Source organism: Tinamus guttatus, unplaced genomic scaffold (genome assembly GCF_059628265.1).
Source record: "Tinamus guttatus ecotype Peru unplaced genomic scaffold, ASM5962826v1 Tinamus_guttatus_pri_ptg000197l, whole genome shotgun sequence".
Classification (NCBI taxonomy): Eukaryota; Metazoa; Chordata; class Aves; order Tinamiformes; family Tinamidae; genus Tinamus; species Tinamus guttatus.
Genome location: NW_028288731.1, coordinates 5,873,511 through 5,895,932, shown reverse-complemented (window position 1 = coordinate 5,895,932; position 22,422 = coordinate 5,873,511). Strand labels below are relative to the sequence as shown.

The window sequence follows — 22,422 nt, the reverse complement described above, 5'->3', positions numbered from 1 at the left end:
CGCTTTCGGCAGCGTTACATAACAGTGAAATAAATTTCAAAATGAAAAAAAAAATAAAACCCTCCCAATTGTTTTAATCTTCCTCTTCTATTTGGCCCGTGGTTTAAAGCCATGTCAGGTTTGCATCAAAAACACCTCCTCCCCTGGGTATTTCATTTACAATTTCATTTAATAATGGCAGTGCGCTTCCACCTAGCTGTGATGGGAAAGGATTAAATAAAAATATAATTCCAAAAATCAAGAAGCCTAAGACCAGCCTGTCTCTGTGCTCTGCAAATGAAGTAGCTGTGGAAGGGCTTGTGATTAGTCTGTAATATTGAAACTGATAAACTATTAGCATTTTGTCAGCCGGAATATCTGCTGAACATTTTCTGCAGATTGCCTCGACAAGAACTGCGACTGTTTTTAGACACATCTGGCACTGCAGATTTTTCTTTCCGTGCTGCATTTCAGTGATTTAAGGGGCCTCGGCTGGGCAGAAGGCTGTCAGCTGCTGGATTTAAAATACTGCTACGAGAGTGAATAAGATTCAAAGAGGCAGGAGGTAAAATTCTGGCCTCGCTGAGGCCAGTGGGACCGCTGCGAGGAATCAAAAGTGAACACAACGTTAGGGCAAAAGTTGGGCTGAGTTCCTTGATGTTGGGCTGAGTTCCTTGATGTTGTGTGATGTGGGCCAGCAAAGACCAAGTTCTGCTAACGACGTGCTGGCCGCCCTGCAAATGGGTGCGAGACCCAAGGGCTGCTTGGTGCCACTCATCGATCCCCTCGGTCCCTTCTTGCTGCCATTTCGTCGTCCTCGAGGAGGAAAGAGAATATCCAAGGTGGGCAACCAGCCACCCTCCTTGCCATCCCGTGGGCCCATGAGGTGAAGGAAAAAGCCCCTCTGGCCCATACCACGCTTACTCTGAGAGCGAGGAGAGCAGGAGGTGTCATTAATCTCGCACGCTGTCCCCCAGGCAATGATCTTATTCCCACCATGCATCAATGTTCTTGACACCCGTCTTGAAAGTGAGGTCACGCGTATCCATCTACCATTAGGAAAGTGTCGGAATGGTACAAATGTCCCTTCACTATTTTTAGGGTCCTATTGAAGGTATTTATCAGTTTTCTGGCACCTCGTGCTATTTGTCATGCTCGATGCTCTCTACCCATCTGGGGGAGGGAGGAAATGAAGCCCTCCAGAAACCGCATGGCAGATGGATGAAACTCCAGAAGGAGCAAAATCGCAGCAGGGCTAAAAGCAGGAACGTCCCCATTGCTGCTCTTCGGACGTCACCTGCTGTCCTCTCCTCCCAGTGGGGACACCTCGAGGGGATGCTCCATCACCAGCTCCATCACCAGATTTTCCTAGCACTCCTGGCTTTTAGAAAGCAGTGTATTCAGTTGAAATTTTGCCCGCACACCATTGTATCTCTGAGGTCTGTTTGCAAATATCGACATGTATCACAGGTTGTCTCTAGCCATTTCATATGGAGGTTTTGCTCTCCCTGTCCTGCTTGGTATCAAAGCTGTGGCTGTAAATCAAAATACATGCCCACAAACACTATCGATAGCCTACGTTGCTAAGTTATAATTAGCTATTTTAGGGTCTTTTTTCAAGGATTTTAAGGAGGATCTTTCTCAGAAAGCACTACTCCAGTTAAAACGTTGCTTTACTCCAGTTAAAACGTTGCTTTGGAGTCAGAGCAGTTTGCTCAAAGAGAAAGAGAAAAGTGGGACCTTCATATGCAAATGTATGGCATTTCAAAATGTCATATAGCAGCATCTCCATATAAATAAACCACTCTCCAAGTTCTGCCCAGGCAAGGCAGCTTTGATTCTGAAACTGGAGGAGTAGAAGCAGCAAGATACCACCAGGTCGACTCTTGTGATTTTTCTTTCCCTTAACTGCCACTTAACTATGCTAACTAATATTGCCATATCCCTGCAGCTTAGGATTCCTCCACATTGCGGGTCGGAGTGAAAAGGAACATCATCTCCAAAAGCAAAGGGGAGCTGCGTTAGCCCAAAGAAGAATTCCATCTATTCTAGGAATGGAGTCTATGGAGATCTGTTCCATCCTGGATAAAATAAGAAAGCACAAACTGTAAGGCCCCCTTTGGCCAGAGCTTGGATAAATCCACAGTAGGGCCCCGCATCAATAAATCACAGCATAAAAGTAATTCCCAGTCTGGAGATAACACCCTTGCAATGGGAGCCTTATAAAACTCCATCTCTCTCAAATAATCTCACATAATCTCAAATAAACCATCCTCTCAAATAATGAAGACACAGTCACAGACCTTGCAAATACAAGTACATTTGGACTTCAGAAATCCAGAGAGAGCTTCAGCATATAGCCCACATATGTATATTTATGCTGACAAGCATGAAGTATTCTGTTCTCTGAACATCTGGAGATTATTAGGGTCTTAATTCATTAGTTTCTATTATTAATGATAGCAGCGGGCTGAATAATTACACTACACTGCTGCAAGAGACCGAGCATGATACTTTTTTTCTTTTCTCCAAGTGTATTAGGACATCTTGCCGTCATCATGAACATAAAAAGCACTAGATTATTTTCAAAAAGGAAAGTGGCTGCTGGCTTATTCCAGGAAACTCATTTGCATGGGGACATTTAAAATTAATAAATGACTGCTGCGTTGAGCAAGCTCATTTTGTGCCTGAGAAAAGACGTGAATGTAAAGTAATTCATGAGGTTCCGTCTCTTTCTTCTTCTTGGTAGAGTAGCTAATGTGGGGGTGGCATTTTTTATGCTGTACATGTGGAAAAAACTAGCTCACCAAGTCTCCCATCATGCAGACAAGAAGCAGAAGGTTTTTAGTTATTATTTTCAGAAGCTTATCAGTTATTAGGCCTATCAGTTAAGGGCCTGTCAGTTATTAATTTCATAAGTCCCAGCGTTATATCCTGTAGAATGGCAAAAATGCTAACTAAAAATGCTAAATTTATAGGCTGTGGCCTCCTGCGTTGCTTGCCTGAAATCACCTAGAAAGTTTTCCGGATTCAAATTTAGGAAGAGCAGAAGTACCAGGATTGATTGCGAAGAGCCTGGCAGCCAGTTCTTGACTATAAGAAACTTGGTTTTGTCTAGATTTTTATCTAGTTTGTCCAAAATAGATTATAGGAACCGATGTCTGGAAGACATCTTCTTCTGGGTACTCCCGGCAATACTTCATATCATCCTCATCAAGGGCACTAATGGATTTATTCATTTGCCAGCGGAGCTGCTTGAGCTTTTCAGTTGTGTAACAGAAGCTCCAAGCTCCATGGGATGGGAGATGGAGACCTATTAGGGCTGCAGCAAGCATTTGGCTGCCTTTAATAATCTGCTAAATACTATAATTATGTCATTATAATAATATAAACATATAAGTAATATATAAAATACAAATTGTCTATATTAAATATGTATTAAATATATAAATTACATATTTATGATAAATATAACTATACTATAATAAATATATTAAAATATAAATGCATATAAATATGTATTAAATATAAAACAAAATACATTGTAAAGAGGTTTTTCACATTTTTGAACGCAGGACAGGGACAGCCCTATTTATTAAGGAATTTGGATTGGCTGGGCAGCAGGTCTTCAAATTGGAGGCTGCTCCAGTGAGCAAGAAGATAGGCTGCTGCAGTCTACACAAAGTCATATCTGGCCTCACTGCATTTCAAAATGATCTGTTTTGACTGGTGTATCTTACATTATAGACCATCATGTCATGTTCTGGCAGTAACAAAAGATGTGTACAATATGAAATGTCATGTTAGGATAAATAAATGCAAAAAAAAAAAGGTTGCAAAAATGCAAAAAAAAAAAAAAAACGATGGCTTCATCGCACTGACATCCTCTATCAGGAAAATGCTTCAAGAAAAAGTTTCTGAATAAGGCTGATCTGGAGGGTACATTTTAAAGTAAAAAGGGAAAAGCACATTGAGAAATGTGTCAGGATTTACATTTGTTCAGAGACAGGAAAGACTGACCCTGTCAGTCCAGTTTTTGTCTTTAGGCTTTAGAGCTTCTGCTTTATGTCTGTATCAACTTATAGCCATCCGAAAAAGGCATGAATTTGTCTTTTTGCTGAAAATAAAGCTTTCACACATAGCGGTCAGGTACAATGCAGCATATCCAGTGTTTGAAATGGGGCTACTAAATTCAACATTACTGAAACTTGACTAACTTTGAATCTTAATAAATAAATAAATCCCAATTGATTGGGATTTATTGGCAATAAAAGTGCTCAGCAGTATTTCTTTCAGGAATGGAAGCAGTCAGTTCATCATGAGAGAGCTTTCAAAACACATCTAAAGCATGTTTTGGGGGCATCCAAAATGTGCCAAAAGGGCAGGGGAAATTCTTAGTCTGAACTGGGGTATGTTCTTGCTGTGTTCTGGCTCTTGAAATGGCAGATCAACCCCAAGAGTTTTCCACCTCTTGGCCTTCGTGCTCAATTCCTGCCTGGTTTATAGAGGAGTCATCGGTTAAAGCATGGGACAACTGACAATTTATGTCCAAATGTCATGATTTCCTCCTGGCCAGATGTAAGAGTTCTTACACAAAGTCTTAGCAAGTTCTTTGAAATCTTAGTAGATCTTGGACCATTTCGTTATTGATTTAGTGAAGTATTTTCCATGATGAAGGAGAAGTTAGTAGTGTCAAAGGGGATGGGTTCCCCTCTCATTCTTGTTTCTTGGGAGCTCATCCCTATCCATTTTAACGTAAGGACAACAGAAACCACTTTATTCGTGTATGTTCTTTGAGGCCCGTAGACTTCTTGGGCAGTGCAAGAATTTCATTATGAGTATCCAAATCTCAGATCTGCCACACGCACTTTTCCTGAAGGTAGGATAATATCTCTAGGGCTAGCAAAACTACCCCAGAGACAGAAACAAACTGCAGTCGTTGCATTCAGGGACTTCATCTGGAAATCCTTCTTCTTACTGATATGCACACTCTTTCTTCACATATCTGTCATGAAGCTTTTTATTTTGGTTAGTCTTGGCTAGACTTGTCCTGCTGGTACAGATCAGGCTGGAGCAGAGAAGGCCTCACACAGTGATATCGAGAAAGGTCAACAGGACTAGGGAGAAGGTGTCTTAGGAGGTTCCTGAAGGGAACGTGGTCACAGATGGGCATGACTCAAGCAGAGTCATGGGGTTTGTTTGTTTTTTCATCTTTGGCCCAGAAAAAATCCCTAGGATTAATAAAAAAGGGGAGTTCTGTTTTACCTAATGGAAAATTCAACCCTCCCCCCAAAAAGTGTTACCATTTTCAGTGTCAGAAATACTGGTTAAGCTGAAGAGTTTGGTTTAGCCATACGCTGTGCTGCTCCACACTCCTGCTTCTCTGGTTTAGCCCCCAGATTATCACCGTGAACATATTGTATTGAGTCAATGAACATATTGCAACACTTATATTACATGCAAATGGGCAGCGTCTGCCTTGCCTTGCCCGCATGTGTACAGGAGAACAGAAATGATGAGGCACTTTTCAGATGCTATTCTGTAATCAGGCCTTGAATAGTCAAATTAGGTGTTGTGGGGTTTTTTCTTTTTTTTTTTTTTTCTGGTGCCTCATTTGCAGCAACTTGACAGGAATCAGGTACGCAAAGGAATGACAGAAAGGCTCCCAGAGCTTTGCATCCACACTGCATTGTTTGATTCCTGCCTGAACACCTGCTTTAAGGTGCAAAATCGTACTCTTTCTTCGCATAAATTAGATCTTTCACATCTTGCTCCTTTGATTTTCCACTCTTAAAAAGAAGAAATAAATAAAATGAGCTCTTTCTGCTGCTTCCCTTTGCCAGGTTAATGTTCTTTTCACCTGTCTCCACAGAGAATGCGAATAAACTGGAGGAGAGTGCGAGAGGCATCTACATCCCTTGTCCAGAGCACTACAACGGCTTCTGCATGCACGGGAAGTGCGAGCACTCCACCAATATGCTGGAACCGTCTTGCAGGTGACTCTCTCCCATTCCCGTTTTGCACCTGTAGCTGCGAAGTGTTGCAAATGCAGAATGTTGATGGCTTCTAAAAGCGCTCGCTTAACCTGCGGTTGCGTTTAGGTGCTTCTGAAAACACAAAGTGCCAGGTGTTGCCAGGTAGGCAACCAGGTAGGCTGAAGCAGTGAGATGCCACCTAGCAGCATGTCCCCACCATGACATGGCTGATGCTTGTAGGGCAAAGAGGGGAGGAATGAAATGAAGGAGAAGGATGGAAGACTGAAGGCCACGATGCCACCAACCCTTCTGAGAGAAGACCCAGTCAGTTTGGCTATGTCTCTTACGGTTGCTGCTACTGTTCACCTGAAAGACCTTGCTCATAGCTTCATCCCACTTGGCCTTTCCAGCAGAAGCAAGACAAGGGCTACTTGGGCCCAAGACAACGTGGGGCCACTGCTTTTGGCTGCCCACGATGGGGAATCGCAGAGGTGACACAGTGGCCTCAGGAAGGCGAAGCAGTGAGCAGGCAGCACGGCGATGCTGGAGAGATGCACCATCCACAGAGGGTTGGGCTTTATAGCACCCAGACTAAGTGTAAATGATGCATCCACTCGCAGGAACGCCTGATCACACTGTATATGGAGCTCAGATGATTGCTCATCACCTCCTTCGAGGATTTCTTCCATAGGTCTTAAAAAAAAAAAACATAGCTAGAAGGTAACTGGAACAAATGGTTCTTCCTTTCAGATGTGATGCCGGCTATACTGGGCAACACTGTGAAAAAAAAGACTACAGCGTTTTATACGTGGTTCCAGGTCCGGTACGGTTTCAGTATGTCTTAATAGCAGCCGTGATTGGGACGATCCAGATTGCTATCATCTGCGTTGTGGTCCTCTGCATTACCAGGTCAGTAGCGCGGCTGCTTTTTCTTGTTTTTTCTTTCTTTACGAATTGCTTACACAGATTTCTGCAGGGACAGAAATATTTCTGCTGATAACAAATACCATTTAGTTGGCACACACAAAAGAAAAGAAGAAAGTATTGCCTGGCCCTACTGGCCAGTGTTGCTTTATTATTATAACTGTATTTGTGCTTAACAGTTTAATCAAACTTAGGTGGCAACAATACCTACTGCAAATGAAGTTTCCTCTTCTGTATTCAGGTGCTTGGACAAATATTGTTGATCTCAATAAGGGGAATATAAACACAGCAGCTGGATCAGCACTTGCTTAATAAAACTAATCATATCTTCATCCAGTTTCCTCAAGGGCGATTCCCGGAGCCCTCATCAGGCAAAGCATGCAAACTTTTAAGCCTGTTTGCATTCCCGTTGATTAAACGATTTCATTAGGCTTGTGTGTGTGTGTGTGTGTGTGTGTGTGTGTGTGTGCATATATATACATATATATGCATATACATATAAATATATGTTCTAAGGGTACTACATGTTTAAGTCCTTCCCTGGATGATGGCACATCTAGCCATGTATGCTTTTTTGTTGTTGTTTTTTAATGGAAATTTGGAATGGAAATGCCAGCCCCAAGGTAGTTGAGAATAAGAGGGATAAACACAGTCCTTTCCCTCCTGCAAGTGCCACTCTCCTTCCCTGCTAAGCTGATTTTCTTGTCTGCAGAGGCTTCTGAATTCCACCTTCTTCAGGCTTCTCTCAGAAATCACAGGCTAGGCACACTCAGCACTGATAAACCCTTCTTTTGGAAATAAACTGCTTTCAAGAATTCAGGAAAATAAAAACCAGATACCAGACTTCCATAGAAAATAAAATCTCTAGGAAATTCCGATGCCTATGTTGCCCTATGTGGCTGGAGGACAAGTACAACCCCTGGTAGCCTCTTGCTCAGCTGATATTCTTTAAGATCACTGAGATGTTAATGTAAATTGCACGGCTGTCTTACCTTTTCCCTTGCACTTTGTAACCAAGTTTATTTATGATTTGAGGCTCTTTTTTCCTGTAGTGCACATAATTGCATCCATGTGATGATGCATTTGCAAAAGTACACACATAAGCAGCCTAAGAAAAATCCATGGGACAGACAGGGCTTGTGCCTGAGTAATTGAGTATTTGAAGACATCTGGAGAACCTGTCTCTGCTGCTTTGAACCTCGTCCCTTTAGCGTTCTATCGTTATGGTTCTTGCTATTAAAATCATACCAGTAATAGTGCAAATATTCGTGGTGTCCTCCACAGCTTGGAAGCTCTTAGCAGCAAGGTCTTCCAGGGCCGTTGCTCCATGAACACATTAATCTGAATAAATTTGTCTTACTTTCTGGAAAATAACCCCGCAGTTGCTTTCCGAAAGTGACCAGAGCTTGGAGCGCGCTGCCGGCGTCCACACACAAACTCGCTGCTCTCTAATGACCCCAGCACCAACCATTTCCATGGAAACTAATAGGGATCAGTGCTGCTTAGCCTTTGGGCAAGGTTGGACGTGGAAACATTTACTCCAAAGCCCGAAGCCCAGCAAGTGAGCCCTGCATCGCCCACCCACAGCTTGTCCAAAATGATGCTCTTCTTGAAGAGCAACTTGAATTGCATTTGAGCTGCAGCTGGGAACGATGGTATGTTTAACTATAGGATCTTAAATTTCTTCTGATGTGTGTGGTTTTTTTGGGTTTTTTTTGTTTTTGAGGAGGGGTCATGTTGCAAGAAGCATCCTTGTCGTTAGCCAGGTCTTCTCCTTGTTTCATTGACAAGTGCCAGGAAGATCCCTCCGTAGCACTGCCCGCCTTCCCTTGCTCCCTGCGCCAAAGCAGAGACCTGTTAAGAACTGTGTCCTCTTGCAACTCTGTTTTCTTTGTTCTAGGAAATGCCCCAGGAGCAACAGAATCCACAGACAGAAGCAGAACACGGGGCACTACAGCTCAGACAACACAACAAGAGCATCGACAAGGTTAATTTAAAGAGCGCATGTTTCCACAATGGCAAAACTAACTGCAGAGAGCTTGGACTACAAAATACAGTATTTTAGACAAAAGATTAAGACAAGATCTACACATGTTGCCTTGCATTTGTGGTAATCTACACCAATGAGAACATGTACTACAGCTATATTTGATTATGTATGGATATATTTGAAATAGTATACATTGTCTTGATGTTTTTCTGTAATGTAAATAAACTATTTATATCACACAATATAGTTTTTTCTTTTTCATGTATTTGTTATATATAATAAATACTCAGTGATGAGAAAAATATTGGCTTTCTTAAATTTGCTGTATCTCATAGCTGTGTATAGTCTTGGGATATTGTACATGGACACTAACAAATCTCTTTTTTTTTTTCTTTTTCCAGTTCTAGTGGCAATTTTGAGTCTACTGAACTCAGTAGTAGGGTTTTGAGTTGGTCCAAGATCAGCGACAATTATGGATGTGGGAAAGGTGAAGAATAATTTAACCTTCATTGAGGAGGGATAAAATATTTCAGACTCGGAGTCAACTACATTTCATCAGCCTTCTTCTCCCATATCATCATTCACTCCCCCATAGCTTAGGAAACCTTTGCTTTCTAAATTCAGGCCTCACTGAAGGGGGAATGGAAATTCTCAGCAAGTGCCATAGGAGGGCCGGGGTTCTGTTTCCATTTGGGAAGGAATTAGGTAACTGTGAACCGTAAGCAAACCTGTTGCAGAGGCTTTGCTTCCTGGGCACCGGAGCGAATGAAGATTGCTTCTTTCTCTTGATTGAAAATTATTAGGTTAAAAAAGTTAATAACGTAATAACAGCTGAAATGTCAGCACTGTTTGTACCTCATGAGCATGCTGATACCATTTATTTTTTCAAAGAGCGAGTGAAAACCACTCACAATACACCTTGTGAATGACTTTTGGGGTGACCCAACTCCATTAAATGTGATGGGACTCGAATATTGGCTGCACCTCAGGAAAATAAGGGCATGTGTTTTGTCACATCCTCGTGACGGACAAGATGCCACGCTATTCCCAGCCGAAAACCTCCTACACCCATTCCTTGAGAAGATACTATTGTTGTGGCCTGCGTTATGACTTTTGAAGACGACAGGGCTGCACCGAAAGGCCGCGTGTGATTGATAACTTCACTCGTGTCATGTAGCAGCCACTCCTTTTCCAAAGGACCGACGACAAAAGTCAGGATTATTTGTCACTGTCGCCATCACGCGGCAAGTTCTCTTTGGTGGCTCCATGGCCACATGTGGTTCCGTGTGCTGCCTTGGCAGTGGCCATTGGCCATCAAAGCTGGCCCGTAGACATGGGTAAAGTCCTGCCACGGCTCTACCATGCTCTTTGCTTTGCCTCCCGCCCCACGCCTGCTCTACGGTGGATCCATTGCATGCTGCCCACCCGATCCCCTCTCCGGTCGTGTTCCTGGGTTTCTTGGCTTTTTAATGGCAATAAAGGAAGATTAGCAAGAGCTGCAGGCACCTGGTCTGTGCTGATTGCCACGGGGCATGCGCGTGGCCTCCCGTCCGGGTCCCTCGTAGCCCCTAGGGGACATTACCCCTGCAGGACGGGGATGGAGATGTGTTGAGCAAAGCCCGGCCTCGAGGCTCCTGTGGCAGCGATGCAAGTGCTTTTTTGCATGGGGTGCATGGAATTTGTTTGGGTTTCTGCGCAGTTAACAGCTTGGTCACAGCAGGAGGGCCGCTGCAAACAAAGATCCACCGAAAAACGAGAACCACAAAAAAGCAGGATTTGTGTCGAGGGCCTTTAAAGGGCGTCACTGGGCTTTGTGAACCCTCTTCAAGGGTGTCCCGAGGTCTTTGGGCATGTGGGAGCAGCGAGGAGAAATGGGTTTTATTATGGTGGTTGTAAATCAGAACCCTGCCGCGCATCTCCTAAACCTCTGCGCTGCCACCGCAGCCAATAAGCAGAGCACTTGCAGAGAAATTCGTACACTTTTTCTTGAACATAAAGACAAGTGAAAGCAAGGACCGTAGCTAGCTAGACCTGAATGGAGACGGGCACAAAGAAGACAAGGGATTAAGGACGACAACGTTTTTTAGCTTAAGTGTTCCATCATTATTAATTCATTTGGTGCTCTTTATGACAATACCGATCATTCGGAATTCATTTGGTGGTTATGTGGATGTCATTGCTATTTGGGTGGATAGTCCAAAGTAATTCTGCATTAATGCACTATTAAAAAATTTTACCAGCCAGTGCCTTCATTACTCCGCCAGCACGGCATCGTCTTGCTCGCCTCATCCTTTCAGCTCAGATCTCGGTGTTTATTTTGCTTTTATCTTTATTATGGGGGTTTTCAAATGCGGTGCTTCTATTTAAAAATTCTCCTTATGCTACATTAGCGTTGCTTTCTTTGAGAGCATCAAAACGATGCAAATAAAGGAGGGGTTTCACAGTGATTTTTCATTTTGCTACTGAAAAAAAAAAGAAAAAAAGAACTCAAGATGTTAGCACTTTAGGAGCTGCATTTTGGTTATAGCAACCATCACTTGTTGCTTAGCAACAGCTATAGCATCACTTACTTACAGTAGGTTCGGTGCAAACGCGTGGGTAAAAGTGCACGTTGCATCTGCCCTCCCCATGCCCAGCTGTTTTCCAAGAGCCGGCTTGGAAAAACAGGGCACCAAAAAGCCAAGTGGCTGCTGGTGTCCATAGAGCGTGTGTATACACACATATATATGTACATATATAGCTATCATATATGAATATTTTACATCCTGGATCCACGAGGTTGGCGGGGCTGGAAGGCCCAAGTCCACCCCAAGCACCGCAGAGCAAGGAGCTTGTTTAGCAGAGGTGGGTGACGTTAATGAGCAGAGCAACGCTCGAGCACATTCGCGATGCTACCCCGACCACAGCAAAACCGTGACGAGCACTCATCTCAAATTCACCGTAGTTACTAATGGAGATGACGTGCAAGTATTTGCTGAACCCGCTCGGTGGAGAAAATCTAATTATCTGCTTTTTAATCTGGCCCTTAACGTCTCAAATCACCTGGCAACCTCCTGCATCATCCCTGAGGCAAGTGGCTTGAGCTCAGCCTGGCCAGAGGCAGTGGCTACTTTCTTTTTTTTGTTGTTTTTTTTTTTTATTTTAAACTCTTCATTTTTATACAGCCAGTGACCTAGGGATGATTCAGGTGGGGAGGGACATTTACCTGTTTTCCTGTCCTCTTGAGCTGCTCTGGCTCTGCAGAACTATCCCTGGGGCCACCTGGTCCTTGGCAGGTCCCAGTTGTTATCCATGAGCCCCGTCCTGACAGGGCACTTCCATAGGAGCCCAGGGATGCGCATCCAGGGGCTGCTCCCACATCCTTTTCATGCCATCTTGTCCCATTGCCGCCGCTAACCAGAACTCGGGTTGACGTCGTTCCTCCTTGCAGACATGGGAGGTACCGAGGTACTCACAGAGAAATCTAAACAGCAGCTTTTAGAGGATAATGATCTACTCGAGCGAGTACCAGCCTGGACATGTCGTATCCGTAGTGCTCCGCTTTGCTCCGCGCCACCATCTCCCGCCGCGTTCCCAGGCAGTGACAGGCGCCTCGCTCCAGAGCTCCATCCCTTACGGCTCAGCTGGAGGAGCCTTGAGCCAAGACCCTCCCTCGCATTCGTCCAGAAACACCAGCAATGAAGGGGGGAAACAAATCCTGCCTCCCCGTGCAATCCTCAACATGAAATGAGGAAAAAAAAAAAAAAAAGGCGGGTTTCTTTCAAGCAAACCTGGTAAAAATCAAACTTCCAGAAAAAAAAATCTTTGCGTTGGAAAAGGCTTTTTTCCCACCAAAAATTTAAAAAATGCATAAATAAGTAAGTAAAGGTGGAATAAAACTGCATGGAGTGGACGTGGGCGGGGCTGGGCTGTTCCGGCCACAGGAACGGGGCAGAGGAAGGGAAAGGAAGGAAAAGTGGGTGCGGACACAGGCAAATCCTGGCGTCCCTTAAAAATATGTGCATCCCAGCCAGGGCAAGAGCAAAACCAGCGCAGTTTCACTTAGCTCTCTCCCCTGCATACTTTACAGGCTTAGCATACTTTCCTCCTCATCGGCCCCGGCAGGCTTCGTGGGTTTCGTTTTAAGTGAATTTACTCACTCAATATATTTTTCAAGCTCTCATGACTCAAGAGTGAGAGAGAGAGAAGTTGCAGTCTGGAAGAAAACAATAGCAAAACATAAAATAAAAGAAAAATCAGGGAGTAGCAGGAACCCTGCAGGCTATGCAGGGGCTGGGGAAGGGTCACTCCTTTGCATTACTCTTATGCCATTCAAAACCCTATTTTAATGGTCAGCCTGTGCAGAAAAGCAGGAAGGGGTAGTGAAAGGGTCTCGCGTCCATAATCGCAAATCGCTTTCTCCAGGCGTCGGCACCAACACTTGGCGCGCTATAAGCCAGATTTTCCACAGGATTCTGCTGGGAAAAAAAAAAAAAAAAAAGCCCTGCAGTTCGCTCCCGCTGCTGGCCGGATTTGGCGGTATCTCCTGCCATCTGCTGCTGGTTACAAGATCGCCCGCTGCCTCTTAGGGCACCGCAGTTTTCACCTTTCCCAGGGAATCGCAGGGCCAGGAGCGAGCAGGAGCTGCGGGGCCGGGTCCTGCCTCCGCGGGCAGATCCCAGGGCCCTTCCCGCTCGTTGGGAAGAGCGGCCGGCGCTGACTCCCGACCCAGGCACCCTCTGCGCGCTCCCCATGCGCCAAGGCCGCGTTGCCGCATTCCTGCACCAGTGCCAGGCCACGGCTGCACGCTGGCCTAGGGACCAACAGCAACGCGGGGAGCCCCTCGTGGGTAAAAACAAGCCCCGAAATCCAGCCGGAGCCAACTAGGGAGCAAGAAGCTCGCGGTGGTTCCCTTGGCTAGGGAAGCGCCGAAGGATTCGTGCGGCCCTCGGGCTTCGCCGCCTCCGGATGCGCCACGAGGCCCTGCGGGGTGATGCCGGGGGACCCTGCGTGGGCGGCACCGACCACCCGCCCAGGGCAAGCGCTCGCCCGCGGGATGCCCCGTGCGGGGGGAGAAACAGCGCGCGGCCGGCTGCTGCTTTGCTAAAAACGGGGAATCCATAAAAAACAACAAGTAATAAAAATAAAAACACGGGGGTGGCGGAGTGGGGCCGAGTCGGCAGCGGGACGGGGGAAGCGAGTGAGGAAGAGGGCGGGCGGGAGGAAGGGCGGGGCGGGGGCGGCGCGCGCTTAAGAGCCGCTGCGCGGGGCCGCGCGGGGTTGCGCGCGGAGCGGGGCCATGGGGGAGGCAGCGACGGCGGCGGGTGGCGGCGCCGTGAGCGCCGTGACGGTGCTGGCGCTGCTGGAGAAGCTGGTGTCCATGCTGGAGGCGCTGGAGGGGCAGCAGCGGCACATGGAGCAGCGGCAGCGCGGCCTCGAGGGCGCCGTGCGCGGCATCCAGGGCGACCTCGGCCGCCTCTGCCGCAGCCACGGGGCCACGGGCGCCGCCGTCGAGAAGCTGCTCGAGAAGTCGCGCAAGGTGTGCGCGCACACGCGCGCCGTGCGCGAGCGCCTCGAGCGGCAGTGCGCGCAGGTGCGCCGCCTCGAGCAGCACCACGCGCAGCTGCTGCGCCGCGACCGCTTCAAGGTGCTCATCTTCCAGGTGAGAGCGCAGCGCCCGCGCAAGCCCCGTGCGATCGCGCGCAAGCCCCGCGCGCCCCTGCGAGGCCCCCGCGCAGCGCCCGCGCAACCCGGTGCGCCCCCGCGCAGCCGGGCGCGGCCCGGGCGCCGCCCTCCCCCACCCCCTCCTTTCCCGCATATTTTCCCCTTTTTAAGCCATGTTGCAGCGGAAGCCCTAAGGAAAGCTGGGATGTGGGTGCGTGCGCTGGAAAAAACAGGCAAAAAAAAAAAAATCCGGAAAACGCCGAAAAAGAAACCCCACAACTCCCTCCTCCACCCCGCAGCTTTGCATCCTGCTGTTTCCCATCGCAAAAGAGCAGCTCGGCTCCCCAGGGACGAAGGGAACCCCCCTGCCCGCCCTTGTCCCCAAGTGCAGGGACTGGGCAGTTCAAGGCACACGGTGCTGTAAGTAATGGCAAAGGCCTCCAAGAAGAATTTGCAGGAGGAGCAGCATCCAAATTGCTCAGTTTCTCCAAACATAGCAGCTGCAGGACGTTAGGGCTCGCTGAGAGCTGCGCTTCAGCCCAGGCCTCCCCTGTGCCGTCCGGCATCGATCCTCCGGCTTGGGCACGAGCCCAGCAAAAAACAATTCCTGGAAGGAGAAGCTGGAGCGGGGAAGCCGTCCTGACGCCAGGTCTGTACAAAAGCAGAGAAACCTGGATGTATTTGCCATTTGATCCCCCTTTGTGTATGTTTAAGGGGTGATTTCGTGGTTTCACGCGCTGCCTGCAGCGGTTTGAGGATGTAAAAGTTACTGCGAGCGAGGCAGAGAGTTAGCAAAACACTGAAGTAGCTGTTTTGTAAAATCCTTATTAAGCTTTGGCTTCATTCCTGCTGTTTTGCTCTGTCCGCATGACCAGGTTTGGGGAGAGCTGTTTGTGTGAGCTGCAGAAGCAGCATACAAGTGTGCTCTCCAGTTTTGAGCTGTTCTCAGCAGCACTTATTTGGACAGAAATCCCCATTCGTTGGCACCCACCTTTGCAAATACCACTAGTTTTAGCGGGTGGTTTTGCACACAGACACTCGGACCCCATAAATTTCAGAGAAGCTGGTTATGCCCAAACTCACCTGAGAAACACAAGTGGTGCTTCTGAGCTCAAATGTAGGGAAAAAAAAAAAAAAAAGGTGTATTGCACCTTTCTTAGGATTTTGGATTAGATCAAGGAGGAAAGATCAAAGTTCTAGCTTTTTTTGACTTTTTTTTTTTTTTTTTCTTCCACCTTCCTTGGAAATATATTACTTGCAGCAGCTGGCATTTCAATGTGTTTATTTTTCCAGTCTTCCTAGCAAGAATACCAGGCCCTGGAAAAAGTATCAAAACACAAGCATCGTATAAGCTTGCTACAGTGAGTGCCACCTATAGCCCCTTAAAACAACTTACCAGTAACTATGCTCGAGACAGGAGAGGCTGTTGGGCCACAGAGCCTCTCCACCTTTGTATTTCCAAACCACTGTGCTTAATTGATTTTGCTTTGCATTTGATAGCTCCCATGCCAGCAGCTATTCCCATTTCACAAGCAGGCTAATAAAAGCCCAGAAGCTGATGTTTCCCAAGGCCATGCAAATAGTTTAAGCAGGGTTTTGATTTCCTGAATGCCAGGCCTATCTGACAACCTAAGATCATCTAGAGTCTGCTTCTAATTGCTTCATTAGCTCATTCTTATGTAGACTAGGTTTTTTTTTTTCAAATTTTTGATACATTTCATTTTATAGCCTTGTGGGGTATCGAACAACAGACTTAAATCCAAGGGAAACAGGGACCTTCAAAAACCCCCACTTGGGAGCCTGATCTTCTCCATACCAAACTCCCAGTTTTAACAACAACAATAACATTTTTTTCTGAAATTAGGTGCAAATGCTAATGACCTCCCTCCACAGCACCCCTCAGTGGGGAATTAATATTCCCAACCTTTCCCTGGAGAAACAGAAAGCTCTGGAAGGTTATGTGGCTTCTTTGGGTTGATGCAGTAGAAGGGTGGCAAGACCTCTTTAGCCAAGCCTGAGGCATAGAACTATCCCAGCATCTCCCTGCAGATAAATTTATGGTTTTAGAGCCAAACTCTTTAATAACTGTCTCCAATTTAAATGACAAAGAACAGGCTTTCTGTTCTGTAGACCTTCCAAGTTGCTCTGAAAGAGAAATCTCACAGTTGGCAACTCATTAGTCCTAAATTGTACCAGCTAATGGTTCAGTGAGTTTTGAGGGGCTTGTTACTGGTTAAATATATTGAAACAACAAGAAATGTTCAGCATCCTTCATCGTGCTGTTTAGGAAAAAAAATAGTAATTGTTCAGGGCTGTGCTTTGTTTATTAAATTTGTGTCCTGTGAAGTATGAAACTCAAATGTCGTCAATTCTTTCAGGAGGAAAATGAGATCCCTGCCAGTGTTTTCTCAAAGGAGCCCATTCCCAGCGTTACAGAAGGAAAGGAAGAGCCTGTGGATGAGAACAAAACCCTGGAAGAAACCTTGCATACAGTGGAGCTGTCATCTGATGATGAGATGCCTCACGATGAAGGTGATATGGAAGACAGTGCGGAAGAGAAGGTCGAAGAGTCGCGGGCCGAGAAGATTAAAAGGTCTGGCCTCAAGAAGGTAGACAGCCTCAAGAAAGCATTCTCCCGCCAGAACATCGAGAAGAAGATGAACAAGATCAGCACAAAGATCGTCTCGCCCGAGCGCAGAGAAAAGATCAGGAAGTCCCTCACTGGGCATCACCAGAAGTCCTCCTCTTCCAAGGCCTCGTCGCTCAAAGCATCTCCCCTCACGCTTAACGCGAAGACGGGCCAGGAGGGAGAGGGCGCTGCGGAAACCGAGGAGCGGCCAGCGGAATCCACCAGCAACGAGCAAGCCGAGAACGAGGAGGAGATGTCCTTCTCCGACATGCGTTCCGACGTGACGCCTAGCGCGTCCCTGTCGGAAGAGAGCAAAGGCATGGCCGACTCTTTGGAGAAAGAAACCAGAATGGAAGAGAAAGCTCGGATCAACAGCAACATCGAGCTGTCCATCGTCGAGGATGACGAAGAGTATGGGATGCCTCTAGAAGTTTCTAGCCACAAAGCGTCCGAGGAGAGAAATGAGCCTGTCCGTGGTGAGATGGAAGAATCCGATGATGAAACAACCCAAGCAGCTGTCCTCCGGATAGACTAAATGGCCTAACGAATCTCAGCCTTCCCTCTGGTTCCAGATACCCACGGTTTAGGCTAGCAATAACCAGCGTATGATTCTGCCGCACACGTGCCAGCAGTAATTCAGTTCCTTCCGTGGTTTTCTCTGTAACGATAGCTTGCTGCATTGTATCGCGTGCAGAGCGAGCAAAGCCAACGGCACGAGCTGCTCCACTCCCGCCATGGATTTTAGGCCAATTCTCTGGCATTGCATAATTTAGAGCAGGCTGGTGAGCTGGGCCAGATAAATATATGGGGTATAGTCAAAAAACAAAGATTTTTGCTCTCTCTCCTTTTTCGCTATCACACCATTTCATAGCACTATGAGTAGTTCTGTTCGTAAACGTAGAAATACCAAAGAGAATGCTTTACTTTAGGTTGCCTTGCTATGCTCCGAGTACACTAACAGATTCAGCAGCTACATACACCCTATTGCTCGTTTGGGGCGTTATGCTGTAGTATTAGAGGAGCATTTAAAAAGTGAAACTGAAAAGTTGGTCCCATTGATGCCAACGAGGATGATAATTGCCAGTAGTCTCTTGGTGTTCATCTGGAAGAAATGACAGGGTTTATATGGAACCAGAAGGATGTTATGTTGTTAGCAGAGTTATGCAGATATATTACTGACTAGTGTGGATGTGTAACTAGCTACTGTACCTTTAATGGGTCAGAAAGCAGGGAGGGGGGAAAAAAAGAATTTTATAGAATCACGGAGACAGTCTGAAGGAAGTCTGAAGTGCAATGAAATGTTAAAAAAGCCTACAATATTAAATCTGTACTTAGAGCTTAAAGAGTATATACTCAGATAACACTAGTTGTTCATTCTTACTCCTTATAGCAATATAGTATCCGACATTGCACCTGCACAACTTTGTATCTCAGAATATTTTGAAAAAATAACATAATTTGTCTTTTTATAGATTATTTCTATGCAAAGCTATATCTACACGGAAGAATTATATAAATACAGGGATGTAAAGACTTTTTTAAAAAAAATAAAGGTGAAAATGCACATTAGGCATTCCCTCTAAAGGGAAAAAACATGGATGTGATGGCAAGAATGAGCTTACATAAAGGTGAGCCACAAGATTTGATTATCTGCTAATAACATGCATCAAAATGTGCTCTCAGAATTACACGTCCAACAGTTTTCACAATTCATGGAAATGAGAGGTTGCAGAGTAATTTTGTTCCCTGTGTATGCTCATTCCAGCCACCTGCAAAGGCAAAGGGGAGGGAAGAAAGGGAAGCACCCATAACAGTTACTTTGCATCCTTGTTTGTTTATGCAGTAGGGCTTTTTTATAGCATATATAGGCATATATAATTCTACCAATACTTTAACACTGCACTAAAAGATTGCATCTTTCGAGTTGCACTTAGAATCACAAATTATAGGGGAAATAAAAGCTACAGCAAGAAGTATCATTAAGAAATGATTAACAGACATTACTCCGCAGGAGTATTATCTATAACCAGTAAATCACACTGGAAATCAGTCAGTAAGAGCTTAGTGTAAGCAAGTGCTATAAAGAGTTAAGCTCTTTGGTATGTAGCACCATAGAGGAGGTATTGTTTGTTAAGAAAAATGGCATAACTCGTGCAGCTATATTTTTATTTGAATTAACTACAGTGGGTTTTGATCATTTTTACTTGTAACTAACTACAGATATGACAAATAAAAACATAACACGAAACATGTCCTGTCAGTTTTTGAGAGAAGCGGTTTTGGGAGCTGGCAGAGATTAAATGCAAAGGTCAAACATTTACAGCTCCAGTTCATGTCCCTGTTGTAGCTGTTGCATTTTCTTTCTCATCCTTGGTTGGAAATGCAAGTGCCAGGTCTCGGGCTCGGCTCTCCAGGCACTCTGCAAAACCTGCTGCCTCCATCTGCATTTTGTGTTGGACACCAGCATCTTTCTATCCCTTTACACACTCCTAAAAGCGTTATGGTATTTGATTGTATATTCTGTTTCATCACACAGATGAAGTCCTGTCTTCCAGAGCTCCACGCAGACTTTAGGAGACTTAATGTAGCTGACAGAGCAAAGCACGTGTGTTTCAACCTCCATAGAGGAGCTTTTGGCCTTCCTGTGGCCGTGCAGTGCCAGGCAGGGACAGGCATTTCATTCTGGGATACCTGTGCTCTGCCCACCTGCCTAAGCTCTAATTCCAGCAGTAGCCCTGGAATATCCCCTTCATGCCACCTGGGAGATGCTGAGATGAGACTTTTGTGCAGCATTTTCGGAGCATGAGCCAGCTGTCTGGTAAAGCCACAGGCAATGCTGGCACGGGGCATCTTCAGGAATAATTCACATCGCTGCTTGGGGACGCACCGAGTACACAGGGAGCAGCTGTAGGGTGAGAATTAGACCTTTCCTCCTCGAAGGTTATGCGTTCACAAGAGCTGCTGCCTTCTTGGGGTGATGGGTCTGCCTACATAACCCCTTTAAAACACTGTGTGTTTACCCTTCTTGATCCTGTTAAAGGCCACAGCGCCTGTGCATTGGCTGCACACATAGGTGTGACCTGCAAAAGATAAGGTCTCAGAGGTTAAAATATACCCGTGTGCCCTTTACACTGGCACAACGAAGGCCATTTTTCATGCAATTTTTGGCTGCAATGCCAACGAGTTACCTGATGGATTGATGATGTTTTAAAGAAAGTTAAGTGCAGAATTACTCAAATAATGACAATTTGTTAGAGTGCCAACCATTCACCAAGGGGTTTGGTCCAAGCCTGAAAGTCAGTGAAAACTCTCGTGCTGACTCAAAGGACCGTCTGGGCCACGGGGGCGGTTTTAAGCCATCCATGCAGCTTCCATGCCCATCTGTAAGAGCTGTGTGAGGCCATGAGATCTCTCTGCAGAGTTCCCTAATCCGACCTGCTTAGCTCATCAACAGAATAAAAAGTTTCACTGCCATCAGCATTGCAGATGCAACACTGCTGGCGAGAGGCGAGCTCTAAATTCTGCTTTGCAGGGCACATCATTAGCAAAAATTTCAAGCTACGTTCTGACCCCCGGGGTCTTCACCAGCAATAACTGCGCGCCGTGGAGCAAACGCAGCTCAGATTTCTGCTAACAAAGTTGAGCTCTTGCTCGGGGGGATCCCGAGGAAGCTGCCAGGTCGTTGCCTTGCTCTGCTGTGTGCAAGGAGGAGGCTGGGCACCAGGGCAAAGGAGGCGGCCCCCGTTCCCAGGAGGAATTTTCCTAGGCAACTAAACAACTCCCAGACACGGCTGCCAAGACAGCCCGGAGCGCTGCTGACTCAGCACACAGGCATCTCCTACACCCCGATCCACGATCCGCGGCGTTCCCGAACAACGGAAAAAGCGCCCTGACCCCCTCCCAGCGCTTCAGACCGACGGTGCCGATGTTTTGTTTCAGCGACTGCTCTAGCACCGCTATCAACCCCAAGGTTTTAATCAGCTTTTGGCAGCCGCTTCCATTATCTCCCTTCCTTTTTTTTGGTCTTTAGGGTATTTTTTCCTGCCCTTCATTCTTCCAAGTCACGTGCCCAAGGCTGAAGTGCACAGGAATTCAAACCAGGAACCCAATTGCATGTTGAGAACTGATAATCAATGCCATGTTTGTTTTTTCTTACATGATTATCCCTTTTAATGAAGCACATTTTGGTTATGGAGGATAAATTTGCTTTGGGTTAAGGTGGGGGCTGCTCTTTATTTTCCTCTCAAATCAGAGATAGGAATTACAGTATGACCACTGGCACTAACCTCTTTTTCCATAGCAACACTAAAGAGAACATAAACTATGAGTCATATTTCTCTCTGGAGGACTTTTTTTTTCCTAATTATGATCATTGCACAGGTCTCAAAATACATGAGCTGATGCACAGCTCTGCTCCAGCAGCTTTGACTCCCCTCCTTCCGCAGACTGAGCCGAGCTCTTCCCTGTCGCTGCACAGCTCCCAAAGGCTCCTCGGCAATGTTTCCCTTGTGAAGCAGGATGGTTTCCTCTCTTTCAGTAACCTCAAGTGAGTAAATTGGGGTCTGACAGCATTGATGGATCCAAACTGGAACCCATATTATACTTGGTTGCAGCAAGGTTGCCCCTAACGCAGCTACTCTGCCATCAACAGCCTTAGCTTTGCCCACATTTTTTTCTCTCCGAGAGCATAGCTGAAATATTCAGCTCAAAATAAACTACAGCTAAACATCAGTAATAACTGCAATCCACTTCCTTAAGTAAGAGGCGGTTTTTGGAACAACTTTTAGTCCTACAGCGCCTTGGAATATCTCAGCAGATGATCACACCAGATGATTATCACAGGAAATTATAGGACGTTTTGTGGCTGTTTCCTACGTTTTCCTTGCAACACAATCTGCTGCGCACTTGTGCGGAGCGCTCCGAACACCCGCAGTGTTGGCTACAGGAGCAGAACAAGGATGGGAGATGAGCAAAACCAGGGATTACCCACTCGCCATCGGCAGCCACGAGGCAGCACGGAGACGACGCTCATGTCACTCGTAGAGGAGAAAAGGAAGAGGACAATGCACGTAAAAACTGGCAAAGGAGACATGCACGTGGCTCCTATTTGTTAGGACAGACCCAGCAGATTTCTCTGGTTTTGCAAACAGGCTTTCAGGAAAGTGAATGCAGCTCTCCCCCTTCCCTGGGACTCATGATCCAGCTTTGCCAAGAAACCTGCTATTTTGGGACACGATGTTTACGTCGTGCCGAGGAGCCGCTCCACTCCTGTGTATCTGCAG

At 46.2% G+C, this 22,422-nt stretch overlaps 2 protein-coding genes across 2 annotated transcripts in view; both read left to right on the top strand.

Moving 5' to 3' along the window:
- The window catches only part of TMEFF2 (transmembrane protein with EGF like and two follistatin like domains 2), a 71,468-nt gene extending 62,073 nt beyond the window's left edge, over positions 1 to 9,395 (top strand). The window contains exons 8-11 of the mRNA XM_088523794.1: positions 5,852 to 5,975; positions 6,705 to 6,863; positions 8,779 to 8,865; positions 9,270 to 9,395. Of these exons, the coding sequence (XP_088379920.1) occupies positions 5,852 to 5,975; positions 6,705 to 6,863; positions 8,779 to 8,865; positions 9,270 to 9,366 (467 nt within the window). The 3' untranslated portion in view covers positions 9,367 to 9,395. The remainder of the gene's footprint in view (positions 1 to 5,851; positions 5,976 to 6,704; positions 6,864 to 8,778; positions 8,866 to 9,269) is intronic.
- A 4,751-nt stretch (positions 9,396 to 14,146) lies between these two features.
- On the top strand, positions 14,147 to 17,734 carry CAVIN2 (caveolae associated protein 2). Its single transcript, XM_088523793.1, has 2 exons — positions 14,147 to 14,509; positions 16,890 to 17,734. Exons 1-2 carry the CDS (start codon positions 14,147 to 14,149, stop codon positions 17,673 to 17,675), a joined length of 1,149 nt encoding a protein of 382 aa, XP_088379919.1. The 3' UTR covers positions 17,676 to 17,734.
- Positions 17,735 to 22,422: the final 4,688 nt, after the last annotated feature.

Bases quoted from the DNA above. Each gene is read 5' to 3' on its own strand.
- CAVIN2 (XM_088523793.1), top strand. From the start codon at position 14,147: ATGGGGGAGGCAGCGACGGCGGCGGGTGGCGGCGCCGTGAGCGCCGTG. The intron at 14,510-16,889 runs GTGAGAGCGCAG...CAATTCTTTCAG, and splicing joins TCAAGGTGCTCATCTTCCAG to GAGGAAAATGAGATCCCTGC.